Raw genomic sequence first — 23,062 nt, forward strand, 5'->3', positions numbered from 1 at the left:
TAGACACACAGAGGCACAAATACCTACAATTTTCTTCTTCCAAAAGAAAAGTCTCTCCTCAATCCTGTAACCCCTTGCTACTCAGGAGGTGGAGATCTGAGGATCACATTTCAAAATCAGCCTGTGTATGAAAGCCCATGAGACTCTTATCTCCAATTAACTACCAAAAAGAGAAATAAATGAATAAATAAAAGCCAGAAGAAGACCTCAAGTGATAGACTGCTAGCCTTGAACAAAGAAGCTCAAGGACAGCCTAGGCCCTGAATTCAAGTCCTCTATCCCCCAACACCCCACCAAAAAACAACAACAAAAAACATATAAAACTAAACATAAACACAGCTGTTGAAGTCAGTAAGCATATATGTGGCACACTCTACTCATGCACACAGTTTTGATATAACTGCATTGATTTTAAAACTTTATTTGCCCATTTACTGCAGATATGAACACAAATATTAAATATTATTATAAATATTAGCTATTATTAAAAATTTCAGTGTGTCAGATCTACTCCTCTCTAAAATGTAAGTAATAAAAGTCTTTTATACAGCTTTCATAAATGACACTTAAATAATCCTGAATGAATAAGTTAATATGGAAGAGATAATTCTAATGGAGTAATTATTGAAAATAAATGCCATGATGATGGTTATTGGCAAGAAACAAGAAAATTTAAAAGAAGGGATACTAAGTGAATGTGATAAGAAAGATAAAGAAATGTCATCTCATGTAAGACATGGGAGAAAGGTAACATTAGACTTCTTAAATCTCATAATATTTATATCATGATATCCAAAATGGTTAAATACCAAATTCTTGAGAAATAGGCCCTCATCTTGGAGAAGAGAATGGTAAAATATGTCTCCAATCTTGTATCAGACAATAAGTACTTTATTATTTGCTTTTAATATATGAAAGATCATACCAGTTAAATAATCTGTTTGTAGACTAGAACTCCCTCACCACATTGATATTTCTGTGTGACTGAAACAAATCTTTTCCACTAGCCTTATTTACAGAAACTACATAATGATTTTGCTCAGTGGACTTGAACCAAGTATGCAAATTGCTCATCAAAGCTATGGTTCCTTTAAATGTGCTCAAAGTATAAGTTGTGTGAAGCACTAAAGACAGAAAAGGACACAATTGTGTTAACTCAGTGACTCAATAAAACTGATAAACCTAACTACTATGTTACAGAACTGTTAAGCTAATAACTAGGCTAATCATTATTCCAACAGATGCCTTAAACATCAGCCTGGCTATCCTGTAGCCTGGCACTTTCCCAGCTGAGGTGATGTGCCAGCTCTTTGTCTAGATGTATTAAAATGAAAAATGTATCCAATATTCTATCTATTCACAGAGTTAGAGGCATAAAAGCTATATTCATGAAAATCATTTAGACAGCAAAGTGTCACTGTTTGACCTCTTGCTCCACCAAAGAGTTCCCATTGTGAAGTTCTATTGACTATGTTCAAAAATAGAATCTTGCCTCTCAGCTACTCTCCTGCTAGCTTTAACAAGTGTCTCCTACTATAACACCACATGTTACCCCATTCAGTCTAGTGATGTTCTAAACATCACTAGAAAATTCAAACTAGGTAAAGAATACACACTAAACTTACAAGCAAGCTTCTTTCTCCTAGAGGTGGTGGTAGTAGCTGGAGAGGGTGGATTCTGGGCCTAAACTCAGGGATTATGCATTGTCCTTCGGCCTTTTTCTTTAAACCTTGCACTTCCCTACTTGAGCCACAGCTCCACTTCTGGCGTTTTGGTTGTTAATTGAAGACAATCTCAGAAATTTTTTTGTAGCAGCTGGCATTGAACTATGATCCTCAGATCTCAGCCTCTTAAGTAGCTAGGATTGGACCTAAGCCAACAGTGCCTGGCACATCAGCCATTTTTTTACAAATGAATCAGAGTATGCTTCCTATAACCTGGTATGGTCCTAAGGATGGCTATCAAGATTTTAAAAAATGCTCACAAAGAATGAAGACAGACTGAGGAAAATAATTCTGTATTCCAGGAAAAATTGCGTCACTTTTGATAAATACCTTATGTCAGAGAATCTGGTCATCTGTTTACATTCTAGTGAGTGTGCTGAACACTGTTCTGGGGAATATATGGAAAAGACCAGAAAAGGTTGTGAGCTCACAGTGTCCTGTTTCAAGAGGTCAGACTCATAGAAACATGATACATGGATGATCTATATAAACCTTGTTACAGATATCTATCTTTAATTTTATGTAATTCCCAGGCTACTGCTACTAAACTCTGAAGCAACATGATGACCTTGAAGGCAGAAACAAGCAGAGCACTTCAAGGATGGACCATCTATGATTTTCCCTTATCATATTCTGCTGGTTAAAAAAAAAAAAATCATTCACCAAACTGAAAGGCCTAACAAATACACACAGAATTTTGAAAGCTATATCCATTCCCAAATTCCAATGACCTCTGACATTTACAGCAAAGTTAGATACTAGATATGCTTCCCTTGATCTATCTCTATTTTTTTATCTATATTGTATTTTATAATCCCTAGATTAAATAGAATTGATCCAATCCCAACTATTTCCTCAAATTTCTCAGTTCCATTTTCACATATGTATCTTGGGTAGTATAACTATATTTACCCATTATACCTCTTTCCACTCATTATTTTGGAGACAGAGTCTTGTGGATTTTTCTGCTTGAAATGTGATATTCTAGATCTTGGCCCCTGATTAGCTAGGATTACAAGTGTAAACCAGTTAGTTCGCTCAAAAAGAGTAGGTAATACTTTCTAGCCTAGAAATTAATCCTATAAAATAAGTCAAAGTATAGTTTAAATATTTAATATGGTCTGCTTCCTAATATGCTGTTTCTTACATGAAACATCCCAGAAGTGTTAATTCCAGGAAACCATCTGATTTTAATCATATTTTCAGTAGAAACATAGCAAGGAAAGGACACAACAAGGAAATATCTTTCTTGTTTTTTAAATTTTGTGTCTGATCATTTTACATATATGTTACTATTGAAAGGTAAGACAATTGCTCATGTAGATACTTTTTACTGATACTAGCGCTGAAATATTTATACCAGAACAAATTCTTGTCGGCAATTCAATACCCATGTAGTAAAACATGAGAAGGGGTATTAATGTGTGAGATGTAATGCACCTATTACCTAATGAATGTAACTGTATCCCTTCTACACATTATCCTGAGTTCCCCCCCCAAAAAAAACACGTAGTAGTTCTGAAATACAGTATTTAACCCTTGGAAATCACATATAGACATAGATTAACAGAGGAACCATAATGAATTATTCTGATAACTCAATAATTGTACCATCTAATTTGATTCCACTTTTTGTGATTTCAATCAGTTCCCAGGGTATTTAACAGTCATTTTATTCACTCCTAAACTATAAAAATAGCAAAGAAATATAATTGTTATTAAGTTTACCTTTTTTCCAAAGGTGACGAAAACATTTGTCCAGAGGTTGATTAAGAATCACAAGGCAGTATTTCAAATTTCCTACAGCAAAAAAATAAATTAAATTAAATTTGGGTTTGGGTTTATAATCTTGTAGTCCAGATTCTCAATAAACACAGAATTTCATTCAAGCAGTTACGTTCTAAATTTTCAGTTTAAACACATATTCTAACAATACTTCCTTTGCTGAGTATTTTTATTCTGTTTCTGAGATATTTATTATAAAAATAATTAATCATAGCAGGTAAAGAGCACTTGACATAAATGTTCAGCTACTTATATTCATACCAACTTTTACATCTGGCTTGTACTACTCCAACTTAACATCATTTACCAAGTGATATTGGTGTTGATGTAAAGATATATATTTTCACAATTACTCTCCAATTTGTTATCTTTCTCATTCTTTATTTCTACCTTTCTCTAGCCAACCTTGAGCACTCGGGGCGAAACCCTGGAAAGCCTCCTACGACTTTCTTTTTGTGCTGTTTTTTTTTTTTATTCTACCTTCTTAAACAATTCTCTGAAAACTAAAAATTAATGAGAAAAATTGCTTTCCAAATGTATTGCCCAGAAACTTGAAGCTTCCCTCCCGCCCCCCCCCCCCCCCCGAAGGATCGCCAGAGGCCAAAGATCAATGCAAACTGCAATGAGTCATTTATTGAGGAGCTTGAGCACGGGTCTCTGCGCACTGATAGTAGAGTGCAGACCAGAGGCCACGAGCACAAAATTACAGTACCTTTTATACGATCTTTGGTAGGGGGAAGGGGCCGAGGCTAAACATTGGTAGTCTAGGGGGCTATCGTGCTTTGAATTGATTGGACGGAGTCCTAGGGGTCTCTGTGGTAGTTTGTCACGTTCTCCCTACCAGGAGGGTCATTAACTCATGCTCCATATCCCAGAGTGTTTGTCCCTGTACCCACTATCTCTAGTTCCAGGCTTAGGTGGAGGGTCTCTATATCTGGGAGTGTCTGGGGCCCCAGGGTGGATGGGTGGTTGTAAATTAGCCATGAGAACAATACATTTCTCAAGGTTTTAGCAAGCAAGTATACAGAAGCATAAAGGCAAGTTAAAAGAGAATACAAGTATATAAAAAAGAATACAAATGGCTAACATATATCTAAATATATATATATGTGTGTGTAGATATTTTCTACGCTCTTCACAGTCATTCCACTTCTTTTATAATGAGCTTTAAATAGTACAAGTTATAATCCAGCTGATAAAAATCTGTCATTAAGCTCAGTTTAAGTATTCTTCATTTCTTTCATGGAAAATAAATACCTGTTTGTTGATAAGGACAATTAGTTGTTTATAAAGCAATCTCACTATAAGACATGGAACAAGATAAAGAAATGCAAAGGATATGCCACCATCCAGAACAAACATTATTCAGTGTCAATAGTGTCTAGGTAATGGAAGTACAGAGAGCAATGAGATTATAGGCTACATTTGAGATAAGACATTTATAATAAAATTCAGGAAAACAAGAATATGATCAATGGGAGGCAGGGGTTCAAAGGGCAGGATGTTACCAAAGACTGATACCACATTAAAAATTTTTTCTGAGATGTAGACTTTTCAACTTCTTACAGAGAAAATGAAACGAAATGAATTAAAGGAAAGGACATAACAGACAATGAAAATAGCTCACAGAGAGCTGCGGTCATTTAGCCATTAGGGTAAGTAAAAGGACACAAACATAGCAAATTTTAAACAAAGCCTTTAAGGTGACCACAGAAGTGAAGTCAACATGCCCAGGAACTCTGCAACCGTGGTGCCACAATGCTCAGCAAACTCCATTGGGAAGCTCCCTTGTAGATACAGTTGCTGAAGGTAAAAGAGGAGACTAACTAGGAGATGCTGTAAGACCAAAGGAGCATAGAACAAAGAATGACAATTAAATCAAAGAGCTTGTGCACCATTTCAAAGGAGAAGGCCACCACAAGGACAAGGGAAAGTCAGAGGTATCAGGGAAGGAAAAGAATTCTAAGAATGTTCTGTCAACAACAGAGTGCTGTAGAAAAGCCCAAAAGACTGAACAGTGAAGAGAAACACAAAATTGAGGTAGAAATGTTAAAGAAAAATATGAAAATACACAGAACTATACTCAATACACTGGAAACCAAAGAGTCAGTAAGCAGCAGATTAAGGGAGAGATGCAGATACCTATTCTTAAGATGTAAAAATTCAGAAACATTCCTACATTTTTAAATAGGGGGTAAGAAAAAGGAGAGAAAGGGAAAATAGCTACAAGGCAGCACTGGGGCCTCCCATCTATAAACCTAGCTATTTATGAGGCTGGGATCTGAGGATAGTGGTTTAAATACTCTGATCTCCAACTAATCACAGAAAAAGCCCAGACTCTGCTCCTTGTAGCAATAAACAGAAGAGGAATCCTCATGATAAGTATACATTACTAATTACAAAGGAATCCAAACTAAGGCGTGTGAAGAGTGTGTGTGTGTGTGTGTGTGTGTGTGTATACGCACAAGTGCCCATCCTGGAGCTTGAATTGGAGATATGAATTTTAGAGACTTTTCTACCTAGACTGGTTAAAATTGTGACTCTCAGGTCTCAATCTCCTGAAGAGCTAGGATCACAGGTGGGATCCACCAGCACTCAGCCATATTTATATCTATAAGAAGTAAAAACTAACAAGGGAGACCACGTAAGAGTGGAATATCAAAATTCAAAAAACAACTGCTTTAAATTAAGTAAATTATAGTGGCTGACATCCTATGAGGTCTAAAACTTATTAGCATGTATTTACTATGAAATTTCTATAGTAGTACATAATGTACTTTGATAGAGAAGACAAACAGAACCTTTATATGTTACTTGTAGGGAATGCTGTAAAATGGAGGAAACTTTTACCTCCTCAAGAATGAAAACATCAACTGATTTGTTTGTTCAGCCTGGCTGGGGCTTGAGTCTAAGGGATTCAGAACCTGGCTCATGACAACTGTTCAGTAAGATGCTAATGGCAAAAGCCAGTGACTGGGATAATACAATGGTCTTCTTTTCTCTTTGATAAAGTTTGCACTGTCAAAGAAGGTATTCAACAATATCATATAGAAGTTTAAATGAATGAATGAAACTCTTTCCTGTTACTATTTTTATTACTTTAAGAATTTTTGTGATTCAGAGAACAAACTGATAGTAAAGATAAACAATATTATCCACATCAAGATTTTGCTAAACCAATAGTTTAAGGTAATAATTAAGAAAGCATTTCAGTTTTCAACGGCAGTAAGTGGAACTAAAAATGCACTGGTTATGATTCATTAGTGACTTACTAATAATTTGGAATTTACTTTAGCTACATCTACACATAATACATGTTGTTGGGGCTGTTGCTAAATACAGAAAGTTATTTACGGAGTAGTATCTCATAGGCTATCTTTTCAGCTCTCATCTAGTCCAGGCTTCCAATAGTATCTGATAGTCTTTCCTTTTCTAATTTAGTTCCCTCTGGAATTATCACTAGATGAAATCAGTGTATCATTTATTTTATACTCACAGCCCTCACAGTTACTAATCTTAAACAGATTAGAGGCATCCAGAACCAATACAGTTACTAAACAGTATGGGTATGGGAGCAACTCAGTGCATTCTACCAGATGCTGACTGGCTAAGGGACCAGTCTAGCATTAAATATTCAGTTAGTTAGAAGAGTCATTAACTACAGAAGCAAGAAAATTAATTTGTCTTAATTCAAGGATTTCTCAAGTTGTCACAGTGATGCTGCTCCTGGTCAGTTGGTTATCTCATATTGTTACAGTATTTCTCTGGTTATCTGATATATTGTATATATGCGTATTTGGTTATTTGAAGTCAGGTAAGGAAAGAAAACAAGATGAGGGGCTGAGGTGGGGGGAGGGAAATGGGGACCAAGACGCAAGAAAGGATATCAATGTATGTGAAGTAATGCACCATCTATTTGGCAAATACAATGTAACCCTTCTATTAATTACAATAAAAAAATATATGAAAGAAAAAAAAGAAAAGGCTATGACAGTGTGGAGGTTTCTTAAAGAACTGAAAATAGACCTTCCCTATAATCCCACCATACCACTCCTGGGCATCTATCCTGAACATCATAACCCAAGATATTATAAGGACACCTGCCAGCTATGTTCATCTCGGCACTATTCACAATAGCCAGGCGATGGAAACAATCCAGATGCCCTACTGCAGATGAATGGATACAGAAAATGTGAGATATATATATATATATATATATATATATATATATATATATACACACACACACACAATGGAATTCTACATAGCCAACAGACAATATAAAATAATGGTATTCGCAGAGAAGTGGATGAATCTAGAACGAATCATGTTGAGTGAGACAAGTCAAGACCTAAGGAACAAAAGGCACATAGTATCCTTAATATGTGGCTATTAGATCCAAACAGTACAAGAGCGAGGACTCAATATCTGTGTACCCAATGCTATGGACATGATATTGGAAATATAAACACAGCTACATAGACATAAAAATGTATGACTCTATAGACATAATGTTTTATTACATAGATTAATATGTATCTATGACATACAAACCCTCAGCCTAATTTTAATTATGTTCTAAAATCTAAGTTCCAGTGATTATATAGAGAGAAAAAAAAGGAAAGGCTATGAAATAAAGAATATAGTTTTATAAATCAGGCGTACTTAGGCAATCTCAAAGACAAATGCAGGCAAACTGACAGGATGTCAGGGTTAATATCCATGGGACCTTTTTCATTTTATATAAAAATACCAATGCATTGCATTTTAAAGAACAAGGAAAAAATACAGATTAATCTTAATTCTTCAAATGTTGATTCAGAAGTCCTTGAACTGCTTTCTCAAAGTGGCTTTAATTATAGGCAATAAGAAAAAAATCCCTGATAATGTGTGGCCTAAAATCTCTATGGTTCAAATTGAATCTATCTCTAATTACTTACAAAGGTCCAAGTTTATGACATGAAAATTTTAAAAAAATAAAATAAACAGTCCTGGAAAACCCAGGAAAGGCTCTTTGAAGAAGTAAGACTAATTAGAATCCGCAGTTTAGATGTTACTAAACGGTGTCAGTAGGAAGAAAATAAAGGAGTCTGGAGTACCTGGTTGTACCACTTGGGAGTATTTCTCATAGTGACAGGAATATGTCACCACAACAGCCAAGGGAAGGAGTTCCCAGCAGGCAGACTTTCTAAGGCCCATGGACACTCCAAGCCTCTAGATGTTCCATATCACCACAAGATGATCTCTCCCAAAGTTTCATCAATGTGCTGATCAAGATGCTGATACAGTTCCATATAACAGACTGGGTGAAGTATGTCCTGATAATCAGGAAGGCACATCCAAGTAGAACCCCCTTCTTAGTGCAAATGCACAGAAAGTGAGATAAGACCCTACAGAGACCTCTTGGCCACCAGTGCCCAGGAACTCAATCTCTAGAGTCTAAGAACAAGATTCTAACAAATCAAGGCATGCACAATGCACATTTGCTACAACTGTCAACTTGTCCATCAGGATTCACTCCAAAGAAAGGAAGGCCCACACTTATTCCTGACCCTTAAAATCCCCAACAAACAAAGGGTTTGGTGCCCTAGAACTTTGTTCCAGCCTGATGTTTTCTGCAAAGCATCTCATGTTTTCTTGAATAAAATTCTGATTACTTTTTTTTTTTTTTTTTTGCCAGTCATGGGCTTGAGCTCAGGGCCTGAGCACTGTCCTTGGACTTTCTCAAGGTTAGAGCTCTACCACTTGAGCCTCAGCACCACTTCCAGCTTTTTTCTATGTATGTGGTACCAAGGAATCGAACCCGGGTCTTCATGCATGCTAGGCAAGCACTTTAACCACTAGGCCAAACTCCCGGCCCTGATTACTTTGACTGTACTTTCTGTCTTGAATTCTCTAGCAAAGAAAGCGTTAAGGTTAAACTGCTTAAACTTTCAGTGACATGCTATGAGATGTAACTGAATGCATTTCTGACAGTCAAAACTATAACGATGTGAGCCTCAAAACAAAGAAGTATTGGATCACAACACAAAGGATAAAGATAAATATACATGGGCATATACTGACAGAACAAAATATCACATTAATAAACAGGGAGAAGAAACAAATCTAGCCATAAGAATGCTCTTTCCTAAAATCATATTAAGTAAAGTAAGCCAGATTCAAAGGAACATAGGCTCAATGGTTTCCCTCATTTGTCATAATCAGTAGAAACCTTGGGCTCTCCTAGCAGAGATTTACAATAGAACAAAACCTAGATACATAAGGCCATATAGTAAGGCCATATAGTATGACTCTAAAAGAAAAGACCTCCAGGATATAGAAACAAAAGCCATATAATGAGTGATTGTTGTCCTTAATGTACTATGTTACCTCTCATCTCTTTTGCTGTCCCTTGGTTATCTTATATTGTTACAGTATTTTACCTAGTTATCTGATATATTGTATATATTCTTATTTGGTTATTTGAAATAGGATAGGGAAGGGGGGAAAACAAGATGAGGGGTGGGGGTGAGGGGAGGGAAATGGGGACCAAGACATGAGAAAGGGAATCAATGTTTATGAAGTAATGCACCTTCTGTCTGGTGAATATAATGTAATCCTTCTATTAATTATAATACAGAATAAATGGAAAAAATGAATGTTCTTTCCTAAAGGAAGAGTATACAGAAGTAGGTTGCATTTGATAACTTCTTTCTAAAAAGTGTAACACAAGTCATTAAACAGGAGGTTCAAACCACAGTACTGCTAGAAACTAGAAACACACACACACACACACACACACAGCATAGAAAAGGGTGGAGGGACTTTTAGATTGAACATAACTAATAAATTCAGCTTCAGCATGAAGGAAGGTCAAAAATAACAGTCCTAATTCATGTAGTAGGATAAAGTATCTCCTTGAATTTGAACTCATTCTTAACAAGGATGGAACAGGTACTTGATAAGAAGGATGAGAGGGAACACCTTATCTCTGTGGTATTTCTTCCTCAAACACATAATAGCCCTAACAAACTAGAGAGCTAAGAAGAAACTAATAGCACTATACCAATATTGAGTTATTAGTCATAACAAATATACTATACCAATACAGAATGTTAACAAGCGGAAATTGTCCATGTGGGCTAAGAAAGATCTCTCTAATCCTCTCACACTTTCTGAAATCCTAAAACTACATTTAAAAAAATTGTTTTAAGGCCTGGGCAAGGAAACAAAAGGAAAATATGAAAAACACTGCATGACATTCATTTAGCAAATGCCTCCATTGAATAAATTGGTTTACCCTTTTGAAAGAAGCCCAAATATATCTTTAGATTTGAAGACTAAAGCTAAAGAAAAAAAAAGTCACCTCACCACCCAAGAAAGCAAAGACAAGTGTACCTATATATGGAAAATTGCATTACTAGCTTCTTTTAAGTAAGAAAGGAAGGTCAAGAGAAGAGCAACTATCAAGAAAACCAATTTTTTTTGCATGTCAGATCTCTGAGAATGAATTGCTACTTGCATTGTAAACAACAGTTGACCATATTTACATCTCAATTCATAAGTCAACAGTCTCAAAATATAATCATGGAACCAAGGAGCAAAAGGTTTGTATATTTTTATTTTAAAGTAAAATTTAATGGTATTTACTATTAGCATGAGGGCCTTCTTGTCCTTTCAGGTCATTGTCACTGAGTAGCCCTATGAATGAGTTCTCCTATAAGGAGGTGTGAGTGTCACCACACACTGCCCTTCAGGCATCCCCATCCACCTCTGGAGCAGCTAAGGACACTTGGAGTTTACCTGTAAAAGGTAAAGTAAGTTTACTCACTTGTCTGAAAGTCTGTATCCTTCACAAAATATTAAATTTAGAAATATACTTCATGACATATTAAATATACATTCTGCAAGATAATATTTAGACAAGACACGTAAATGGAAAAATCGGCTACTTCTCCCTAAACACCTAATAAACACAAGACAGAAAGCAGGAAGGGAGGAAGAGAGCTAGGGAATGTACCCCCACCCCCACCCCTTGTATGGGAGAAGATAAAAATCTGTGTTTCTTCACACCCTGCAAACAATGCTTATCCAGGCCACTGATGACCTACTATTATAAAATTTAATGACCAACTCTCCTTTCCATCCTGCTCCACCTGTCTCAGTATGTTGGCAGAGTATGATCATTCCATGGAGATTTTTTGGAAAACCTTCTCTACTGTTCTTTTTCTTTCTCTTGCTGTTTAATCACCTGCATCCATCCAGAGCAGGAAATAAATTATGTAGTGATGACATATCTCTAGCTTCTCTACGTAGATGTTAAGAAAGGAAGGAAGTAACAGTCTAATGGAAAATAAAAGTTGAGAACCACTGGGTGTTGCTGGCTCATACCTTCAAATCTTAACAAGTCAGGAGGCTGAGACTTGAGAATCACAGTTTTAAACTAGTCCAACCAGAAAAGTTGAAGAGATTCTGATCTCTATTATATTAGTCACTAAAAAGCCAAAAATGAAGCTATGGCTCAAGTGATAGAGCAAAAACCTTGAAAGATAAAGCAGAAGGATAGCACCTAGGACCTGAGTGCAAGCTCCACTACTGGTAAAAAAAGAATAAAGAAAGTTGAGAACCCCTGAAATAGTGCCTAGAGGTATTGGTTAATAGTGATATAACATCTTCATAAACAACATTTTTAGACTCATTACTTCACCATGATCTCTTCTTTTTAATTTGTCATTTCCTGAAATATTTATAGAAAATTAATAATGTAAAAATTATGAAACAGCTAATGATGAACCAAGTGGCATTTGACTAAAGGGGAAACAATAAATAATAAACTATTTGCATGTTTTTATAAACATAAAAAGGTTGCTTTTTAAAAAACGTGACGGTCTGAGATTTTTTTAAATGAAAATTGCATACCAGTGCTCTATGTGAACACATATTAAAATTAAATACCACCAACAATAGAAAAAATATTACAGAAACATACTGCCAAGTTATCAAGGGTTTATACACACTTATTTTAAAAAAATACTGGAACTCAAAGAAAAATCAATATTAGCCAAAACACATGCCAACCACTATACATCAAATAGGTATTTTGTTAAAGAACAAGAAACCATTATTATGAATCTCTCATCCCTAAAATGCATTTCAATTAAACAACAAAACTCTGGGGCACCGAGCTTTATATTCAAATTCCATTTTTAGCATAGATTTTTTTTTAAGTGTACATAGGGAAATCAGGACTGTCAAGTCAATTTGTTCTTTGAGGAAATAAATTACACCTGGACAAAGCAAAACTATGAAAAAAGCTCTGAATAAACATTCCATACCAAAGCCTATTAAAATAATGGAATTGCCATTGGACTGAGAACAGTAAGTCTTATGTAATGAATTAGTTCAAAGAAAGTCAAGTGAGTTGAAGCAGAGGTTCTTCCCTGAGAAATCTCTCCTGCCTACACCAGAAGTGACCATATGGCTTCCTCCAGTTGCATGGGCTTACTTATAAGTTTAATTGCTAGTGGAAGACCATTAACAAAGTATCTTGGTTTGGACAATACATGAGGTAGTCCCTATAGCCTTCTATCTCATGTCTCCATTTTAACCTTCAGCGAAACTTGTATCAAGCAGGTATATCCCCACACCCCAGAGACACTGGTGACCTCCTCCAATTCTCCATTTTCATCTTTCTCAAAACATTTCAGTGTGTTGACAATAGTAGATCATTCCTGGAAGGCTTCCTTTGACTTCTCGGCAAACCTCCTTTTTGAATACTCAATGGGTAAACTGAATCTCTTGCTATATCCTCTCCCCCCCCCCCCCTCTCTCTCTCTCTTTCTCTCTCTCTCTGTCTCTCTGTCTCTCTGTCTCTGTCTGTCTCTCTCTCTTCCTCTCTCTCTGTCTCTCTGTCTCTCTCTCTGTTTCTTTGTCTCTGTCTCTCTCTCTGTTTCTTTGTCTCTCTCTGTCTCTGTCTCTCTCTCTTCCTCTCTCTCTGTCTCTCTCTCTGTCTCTCTCTGTTTCTTTGTCTCTCTCTGTCTGTCTCTGTCTCTCTCTCTGTCCCTCTCTCTCTCTCTCTCTCTCTCTCTCTCTCTCTCTCTCTCTCTCTCTCTCTCTCTCTCTCTCTCGCTCTCTGTCTCTCTGTCTCTGTCTCTGTCTCTGTCTCTCTCTCTCTTCCCTCCCTACCCCCCCCCGTGCCTCTCCCTCTCCTCTCCCTCTCCTTTTGTGCTCAAGGCTAGCACTCTACCATTACTACCACCATTAACACACTTGCTTTTTTTTGTAGCTTACTGTTGATAAGAACTTCATGGACTTTTTGCTCAGGCTGGCTTCAAACTGCAATTCTCAAATCTCAGCCTCCTCAGTAGCTAGGGTTAAAGGCATGAGCCACTAATGGCCCCACTTGATATTTACTTCTTATGTGCATCAAGGGCAAGGAATAAATATATATTGACTATCTTTAGCTCCTCCACAGGATATCCCCTCTTCATATGCACCCTCCATCCTGGAGGCTTCAAAAACTGTCTTAATGATATCTTCTATAATCTAAACTCCAAAACTTTGTGCCAAATTTCCTACTGAAAACCTATCTATCTATAGAACTAACAGACACATTGCATTTGATGTGTCCAAAATCAAACATCTACCTATGCTCTCTTTTTCTGGACCTCCTTCTACCCACTGTGCATCTACCATTAATATAGCCTCATGAGGCCTCCCTTGTACTTGGTTCTCCACTTAGTAGCTACAAGGTCCTATTAAAATATAATTCTATCAAGTCATGTCTGCCCTTCAAAAACATCCTCTAACTTCCTTTCACAGTAAAAGTCAAATTCTCAGCAAGTCACCTCCAAAGCTCTAGATGGATCCCTCCCTTCAACTTCTGTCATTCTTCTTCCTTTACTGTGTCATTATTAAACCACACTCACTCCCTTGCTTCGCCTCAACCATTACAACTACTTCCTCCTTTTACACTTTAGGTACCTCCAGTAAGTGAGTCCCTCACTTTGTCTTCCACATGACTGCCCAAGGTCTCACTAAGATGTGACTTACCATACAATTTCCTTGGCTAATTGATGCCCTGTATAAAGACTTGTCAGGACCAACTTTATGGACATTTGCAACAAAATGGTTCCAGATATTTCCTATAAGTGACTCTCTTCTCAATTTCCTATTCTACTTCCCTTGGTTGCCTGCCCCGTACAGTTCCTGCAGAATTAAATAATTCCCTACTAAAGCCCAATGTCCCTCCCTCGATCCTGAGCCCTGAGGTGCTACATTTAAGTGAAATAGTACAGAAAATATTCCAGAATTGACCAGAGATAGTACTGACAAGCAGTCATCTTCCCTTCCAACAATACAGTGGTGTTGTGATTATTTTAGCTTAAGAAGTAGATGGTGAAACTAGCGATGGTCCAATGATGCAGTTAACTGATGCAGTTGTTACTACATTAAAAACTGTTCAGATACTTTTCTTATGAACAGAGTAAGTCTTCTCAAGTTAAATAGGTGTTTATACTCAGTTCCTATTTAGGAAAGAAAGAAATCCACATAATATTCCTTGAGTTCTACAAACATGAGTGTATGACTATGTATTATCAATTAACTTTTCAAGTTGAAAGTGTAAATAGATTCTAAAAGATTTAAATCAATTTTCATCTGAAAGCATTACTGATTACCCATGATGCAATAAAAGTGGTCTTTCCAAATTTGGTAGTCCCAACACTACAAAACCTATGACATTATAAACAAGAGTTCTCCAATATATTTTCACAATAATCCACTTAGCATACTGATGCATGTTAATAATAATAACAATAATAATAAAGAAAAATCAATTTTTAAATGTTTCTTGTCATCAAAGGAGGAAGGGCTATGGTAAACATGTTCTTTTCACTGTCATGAAATTAGCCACTTTCCTTTTTCTGCTAAACACATAATCACTAACACTACAATGAATGAACCTCATTTCTTTCTCTGGGAATATTGAAAGTTCTGGGGTTGCTGACTGTATACAAAGCTGCTCCACCAACTGTCCCTAGCCCTGTTGACCTGGACCACAAGGAACTATGTTCCCTGTCAATCAAAAAAAACATCAATCACTGGATGTAATGCCATAACCCTAAGGATGTCTCATAAAGTACTAAAAAATTATATTCCATCACGGCAGTTCTGACATGTTGACAGCTGGGTCCACAATAGTTTTCACACTTGAAAAGTCAGATCAAAACATTTCCTGCAGGCAGAATCTAAGTAAATTGAGACTGTGCTTCTAAAATAAACACAACCTAACTTTTACCCATAGGCTACTCCTGCTACCTCAGCCCATTTCTAACCACAACAAAATCACAGAATTCCTTTATGAGCAGCAAAAAAAAGGAGACCAAAGAGTTTTAGAAAAGCAGTACAGTGATCCCTTAGCACCCTTTTGAGGCCTTTTTCTTGGGTTTGGTCAGATGTAGTAAGGAATAATGGGCTTCAAAGGTTCATGGCCTTTCCATAAAACAACACAGAAAACAAATCATCATAAAAGAGAAACTTTAGTTTAAGTTTGCCTTAAGGAGAATTTTGATCCAAATCTCCTCCAAATATTTTTTTATTAAAATAAGCCCATGTTATGCTAAATTGACATATTTAAGAAAAAGACAATGTGTTCTAAGATCAATAGTTTGAGAGAAAAAAGTGACAAGTATTTTAAGTTACAGAGTAGTTCCAAACACTTTCCTTAATTAGCATATTATATAATTCACTACCATGTGACAAAAACAGGTTTGACTAAAATGAAAGTCTTTTTTTTTGCCAGTCCTGGGCTTGAGCTCAGGGCCTGAGCACTGTCCTTGGACTTTCTCAAGGCTAGAGCTCTACCACTTGAGCCTCAGCACCATTTCTGGCTTTTTTTCTATGTATGTGGTACCAAGGAACCGAACCCGGGTCTTCATGCATGCTAGGCAAGCACTTTAACCACTAGGCCAAACTCTCGGCCCTAAAATGAAAGTCTTTTAATTGATTTTTAATGCACAAGTTTAGCAAACAAAGCAAAATTGGGACTCATGAATTATCATTACACACTATAAAGAGTAAAACCCACATTGGAGGAAAGCAAACGCTTATACCTAATGGGCATTCAATAGATAAACCTTTCACTAATAGAAGACAGATGTCGTGTGAAAGGCCCCAGGTTAAGTACTCTGCGAGGAAGACTTCCATGTCAGGTAGAAAAAAAATCCACCTCATGAGAAGGTCACACTAAAGTGTCCACTGTCGTGGATGCAGAAGAAGAGTTGTAACAACAGAGTTTTGTTGATGTTGTTATTTTGCTCGTCCTGGGGTTTACACTCAGGACCTGAGCATGCTCTCTAACCTTTTTTTTTATTATTAATATTTTCACAAAGCTGGCAAAGTAGCATTTGAGCTATGACTCTACTTCTGTTTTTGGTGGTTACCTAGAGATAAGAATCTCATGGACTTTCCTGTCAGGGCTGGCTTTCAAATCACAACCCTAACATCTTAGTCTCTAAAACAGCTGAGGTTACAGGCTCCTGCCTTTTAGGTCAGTTTTTGAGTAATAGCCACTAGTTCCTCTCTTCTTAATCTCAGTTGAGAAGACTCAGAGGGTTGATTTGGCTTTCAATCTCCATGCTGATGTGCCTATTATTGGCCTTCTTGCCTGGAGCAGTATCAAAGTGTTCAAGACAGCTGTAAGGTTTTGACCCTCTTCTTTACATCTGACACACTGAAATTAAAATAAAATCTATTTTAACTTTTCTGGCTAATCAACCCAGGTTTTCAGGAGTATCAGTCAGCAGCTTAGAGCTTCTAATATCACAGAGTCTTCAAACAGGGGAGAAAGAATGTATGAATGAGACTATGAATGAAATCTTAAGAAGACAGGTGAAATCTGCTCATCAGCATAAATGCCATAAAATGTATGCCACTGGTGTGTGAGTAGTAAATGCCAACACAGCAAGCTGTTACTGAAGCTTTTGGCAGTTACCCCTTTGGGCATGAATCAAGCAGGAAGGAGTAAAAAAATAATTAGCCTTCCCATTTTCCTAGGTACTACTGTCCCAAGAGAGTTGCAGTATAGTATTCCATATGCACAATTACTATGTATATGGTATTGAGTACTGAAATTGTCCCCGCTATATAGGAAGCTCAGTGGAGAAAAGTCTGTTTTTCCCTAGTACCAGGGAACAAAGAGAGATGCTTAATAATGAATCAGTAACTCCAAAATACAAGCCAATGAAATGTTAGAAATCAAAGCATTGCATATGTTCTTATACATGCAAGCTCTACCAGTTGTGGGAGGAGAGGGGGAAGGGCACAATCCTATTACTTTTTGCCATTTTGCCAAAGGGAAAACTAAGGCTCTAGAAGAGAACTAACTTGTGTGAGGTCCTATTACCAAGTGGCAGAGGATTTCCTACGGAAGTGTCTCAGCTCAACTTTCAGGCAGCTCCTTCTTTACTGAACTTGATTGTGCTGTTTCTGATTAAGAAAGACTTCAGGAAAAGCTGAGTGGTTCATAGCACCTATCAGTTAAGAAAGTTCCCACCAGAAGAATACACTGTCTAAAAAGCCACATATCTAAAATACATCTACAGCTCAAAAAATTGAATCTCTCCAAAACAAATCTTCAAAGAAACAACAATCCCATTAAAAGATGGGCCAAAGACTTAAAGAGACAGTTCTCTGAAGAAGAAATAAGAATGGCCTATAGCATGAAGAAATGCTCCACATCTCTGGCCATTAGAGAAATGCAAATCAAAACAACTTTGAGATTCCACCTAATTGCAGTTAGAATGGTCATGATCAAGAAATCTAATAACAACAGATGCTGGTGAGGATGTGGCCAGGAGGGATCACTACTACATTGTTGGTGGGAGTGCAAACTCATTCAACCACTATGGAAAGCAGTATGGCAGTTCCTCAAAAGACTAAACACAGAGCTCCCCTATGACCCAGCAATTCCACTACTTGGCATTTACCCAAATGTCCAGAAACAAGAACATACTAAAGCCAGTAGCACAGCAATGTGCACTGAAGGACTATTTACCATAGCAAGATATAGAATCAACGCAGATGCCCCTCAGTAGATGACTGAATCAAGAAGATATAGTATTTATACACAAATGGAATTCTATGTTGCCATCAGAAAGAATTACATCTCCCCATTTGTAAGGAAATGGAGAGACTTAGAAAAAAATCGTATTAAGTGAAGTAAGCCAGACTCAAAGGAACAGAGGCTCAATGGTTTCCTTCATTTATAATAATTAGTACACACCTAGGACTCTCCTAGCAGGGGATTACAATAGCACAAAACCTAGATACATAAGGCCACATAGGATGAGGCTAAATGAAAGGATCTCCAAGATATGGAAACAAGAGCTTTGTATTGTGAAATTGTTGTTCTTAATGTACTATGTTATTTCTCTTATCTTTTGTTGCTCTTATGGTTAATCTCATATTGTTACTGTATCTGACTTTCTTACCTGGCATATTGTATATACATTTATTTGTTTATTTGAAATAGGAAAGGGAAAGTAGAAAGGGAAATGGGGACAAAAACATGAGAGGGGTTATCAATGTGTGAGAAGTACTACTATCTGGCGAATATAACTGTAACCCCTCTATACAATACAATAAAAATCCTATGCACAACCCACATGACATATTGAAATACAGTAAGTTCTTAATTTGAGAGACTGAAAAATAAACCATTTTGAAATGTAAAAAAAAAAACGAAGAAGAAAAGAATACACTGCCTATCTGCCCTGTGAACCTCTGATGATACGGAAATGTACAGGAAAATTAAGGAGTCAGGATAACTGAACATGCTACATCAAAATAAATCACTTTGATAAAAGGTTTCTTTGAGCAGACGGCCATGGAGAAGTAGAAATGCTCTCAGCCTTACCCCATTTTCCAACAGTAGGATGTTAAATTATCATAAATATAGTCTCCAGCATTCTCCATGAGGGGAGGACAAAACACTAATCACAGAAATGATTGTTCACTCTCATAAGCCTGGAGATAGCACCAGAGAAGCCTACCCAGAATTTCTCACTAACTGGCCTCCCTAACCAATAGTGTCCACACAATTTTCAACTCTGCAGACCTACAGCCCTTTACTGTCTTCTTGTCACTTCCAAGAGTTTATTGTTCTGTGTGAGAAATAACAATAAAGTCTCAACTGCTAAATCCAAGTTACTTTCCTTGAGTTCTCTCCCATGTATATAAGGTATACATGGTTAATTAACTTGTTTCTTTTCATCTTTTTAGTCTATCTTCTGTTTCAAAAGTCTTAGCTAAAAACTAGAAGTATACATGGCTAATTATTTCTTAACTGTTCTACAAACCTTAGAACTACAGGACAATTTTGATGATGATCTTCTTATTTAAAGATTTCTGTTTTTTAAATTTTAACACTATTATTTAACTTTTATCAGTCTTTAAAACTATTTTTTTCAAATGACATTAATACACAATTGTGATCTTTTTTTTTTTTTTTTTTTTTGCCAGTCCTGGGCTTGAGCTCAGGGCCTGAGCACTGTCCTTGGACTTTCTCAAGGCTAGAGCTCTACCACTTGAACCTCAGCACCACTTCTGGATTTTTTCTATGTATGTGGTACCAAGGAATTGAACCCGGGTCCTCATGCCTGCTAGGCAAGCACTCTACCACTAGGCTAAACTCCAAGCCCCACAACTGTGATCTCTTAAAATGACTGCAATTCAATAAATTTAAGTCAGCAATTTTTCATACCACGGGGTCATGACTGCTACTTAAGTTGATAGTGAGTGCTGATCCCCATCTCAAGAGAAGATGAAATATGAAAGAAAAAATGTATCCATAGAAAAAGGAAGAGAAAGAGAGGGGGTGGGGAGAGGGAACAGTTCTCAAGAGCAAGGCTGGCTTTGCTCAGAGATGAACACAAAACAGAACCTAAACCAAATGCTAAAAAAATATCAAGTGAAAACAAATATATATATATATATATATATATATAAATAGAGAGAGAGAGAGAGAGATGTCGGCTTAAGAATAGGGCCATTTTGCTCACGCACATCAGAGCCCCAAACAAAAGCCAAACACCCAAAACAAACAGAACTTCTGGTGTGTTTCAATAATGGGACTTGGATGAGTGCTTTTATTTAAGAATACTAATGCAAGCTGGGCACTGGTGGTTTATGCCTATAATTCTAGCCATTCAGGAGACTGATATCTAAGGATCAAGATTCAAAGCCAGCCTGGGCAAATAAATCGGATTCACTAGCAAAAAGCTATAATGTAGGAATGTGGCTCAAGTGGTAGAGCACTGGACTTGAACAAAACAACAAAAATACAAGCAAGGTCCTCAGTTCAAACACCAATACTGGCATACACAAAAAAATATAATAATTAACACTGACAAACATCTGGATTTGTTGACATTTCATAGGAGAATGCATATATATCTGGGTATAAAAAGATTATGTGAAAAATATTTCCTCACAGAGAGACACAGCTGTAAATGGGAATTAGTGTGCATGCTAAAATTTGAATGAAAACAATAACTATTTGTAAAGACTATGAAATAGACAGATTCATCTCATTCTAAAGCAAATAGCAATTCTTTTTTATTAAAGAATTTATTAACATTGATTTTTACATCATATTGCAAATGACATGTTTAACAAATGAATATTCAAGAAGGGAGTCTCTATATACAATCACTGGCACTTAGATTTTAGAACATAATTAAAATTAGGCTGAGGATTTATATGTCATAGATACATATTAATCTATGTAGTAAAACGTTATGTGTATAGTCATAAATTTTTATGTCTATGTAATTGTGTTTATAGATGCAAATATGTCTACGACCAAAATATCTGGATATATAGTAGGAATTAAGTTTGATATGCTTTTAGTTCCTTGGTCACGTGAATGGATTATGAAGATGAAGAAAAACACATGTAATGTTTCCCAACCCTTCACCCAGAGTCTATCTGTTACAATGCAACCTACAGCACATGTGTCCAGAGAAAAGAGCTAACAGGGGTTGGAGACCATGAATCACAATCTCCTAAGTTCAGTTGCTGTTCCCCTGGTCCAGCAGTTCCATCCAGCCATCCGGGGTACAAAGAACACAATTCAGACTGCTGGTCATGACTACACCGTCTCTGTGCAGTTTTCCACTTCACAGGCACCTGAGGAGGAAAACCAATTCCATTCCTGTGGGAGGCCTCAGGTGCCCCTCTTGGGGAAACTAAACTCCTCAGACCTATTTGGTACCCAGGGAAGGATAAGGTTTTTGTGACAGTCTGTGACAGATTGTGATCGTCACATTGCACTGAGGAAGTTATATGGGCTCCCAAGTTGGAAGCTTTACTCTTAACAGTGCTGGCAAAGGAAGCCAATAAAGCCTCGACCTACTAGTGTGTTCCCAGTAAAAAGCTCCTGAGACTGTCGGGTTGGAGTCCTACCCGAAATCTACCTATTCAGGAAATCAGCTGTTGGTCAATGTGCAAACTGGCTGTTTCCAAATGCTGCCCAGCAAAAAATACCCTGGGAAAAACTTCCTGACAGGCTGCAGCACACTCTCCACTACTGGGCCCCACAGTACACTAATGTCCTGTATGCTACACATCTGTTAGTGTGAGCACTGGACAGACAGAAGTAGTTTCCAACCAGGAACACCCTAGGGGCTCTGGACTCATCACCTCCCTGCTAGGGCTCCCAGGTACACAGCTTTGTAAACGTGGCCATGAGCTCGCTTGGGAGTTCTTGAAACCAGATGCCTGGTGACTTTCTGGCTTTATATGTCCCACTGAGGGGTATGATCAATGAGAAGGGCTCAGTAAGTCTAAGTTTGTCAGAAATGATTCAAAGACTTCTAGCCTGATACCAGGTACATCTCAGCTTTCTAGAAAGAAGCTATTCCAGTGAGGAAAACATTATCCCTAATTCTAGCACCTGAAACAAAGTCACTCTACCTCAATTTATAAATGCCCTATTCTCAATTGCTTGTGCCTGGTTCTCTAAGGTTTTCTAAGCTGCAAGCCAATGCCCACTGGGCTGCTACAAGCTATTACATTCAGCACTAGCAATGCACAAGTGCACAAGTGAAAAATGGGAACCATGTCTCTGCTGGGTAAGCAAGCCCAAAACCCCTCAGCTCTGCTCAGGGGTTTCCTCCACAAACTTTACTGTACTATTACTGACATTTTCGTTAATATCAATGTCCTACCTAAGGTTGGACTCATATGGTTTCTTGGATTATTATTGACAAGGCCCTCAATTAAATTTGTATGAGACAAACTGAACAGATTTGGGCTAAGTCTCTTCAGATATGATTCATCAGAGTGGCTGGAAGAGCAGGATATTGATGTGAAAAGTCACCAGGAGTCTAGACAGTGTAGATACATGAGGTAATTCCCCACAGGGCCCTCACTCTTCTACATGCCTTGTGAAGGAGGAATCGACAGTTTCTATCTGTCTTGTAAGTTAATATTGACTAGTTTTGTTTCAGACTATTTTGTAAGGTAAAGGCATTATCAGTTCAGGAGTTCTGGCTTACTAAAGATGTTAC

At 37.2% G+C, this 23,062-nt stretch overlaps 1 protein-coding gene across 1 annotated transcript in view; it reads right to left on the minus strand.

Moving 5' to 3' along the window:
- The window catches only part of Tpk1 (thiamin pyrophosphokinase 1), a 257,784-nt gene that overhangs the window by 208,672 nt on the left and 26,050 nt on the right, over positions 1–23,062 (minus strand). The window contains exon 3 of the mRNA XM_090333457.1: positions 3,453–3,524. Coding sequence (XP_090189583.1) covers positions 3,453–3,524 — 72 coding nt within the window. The remainder of the gene's footprint in view (positions 1–3,452; positions 3,525–23,062) is intronic.

Source organism: Megascapheus bottae, chromosome 5, assembly GCF_031878675.1.
Source record: "Megascapheus bottae isolate mThoBot1 chromosome 5, mThoBot2.hap1, whole genome shotgun sequence".
Classification (NCBI taxonomy): domain Eukaryota; kingdom Metazoa; phylum Chordata; class Mammalia; order Rodentia; family Geomyidae; genus Megascapheus; species Megascapheus bottae.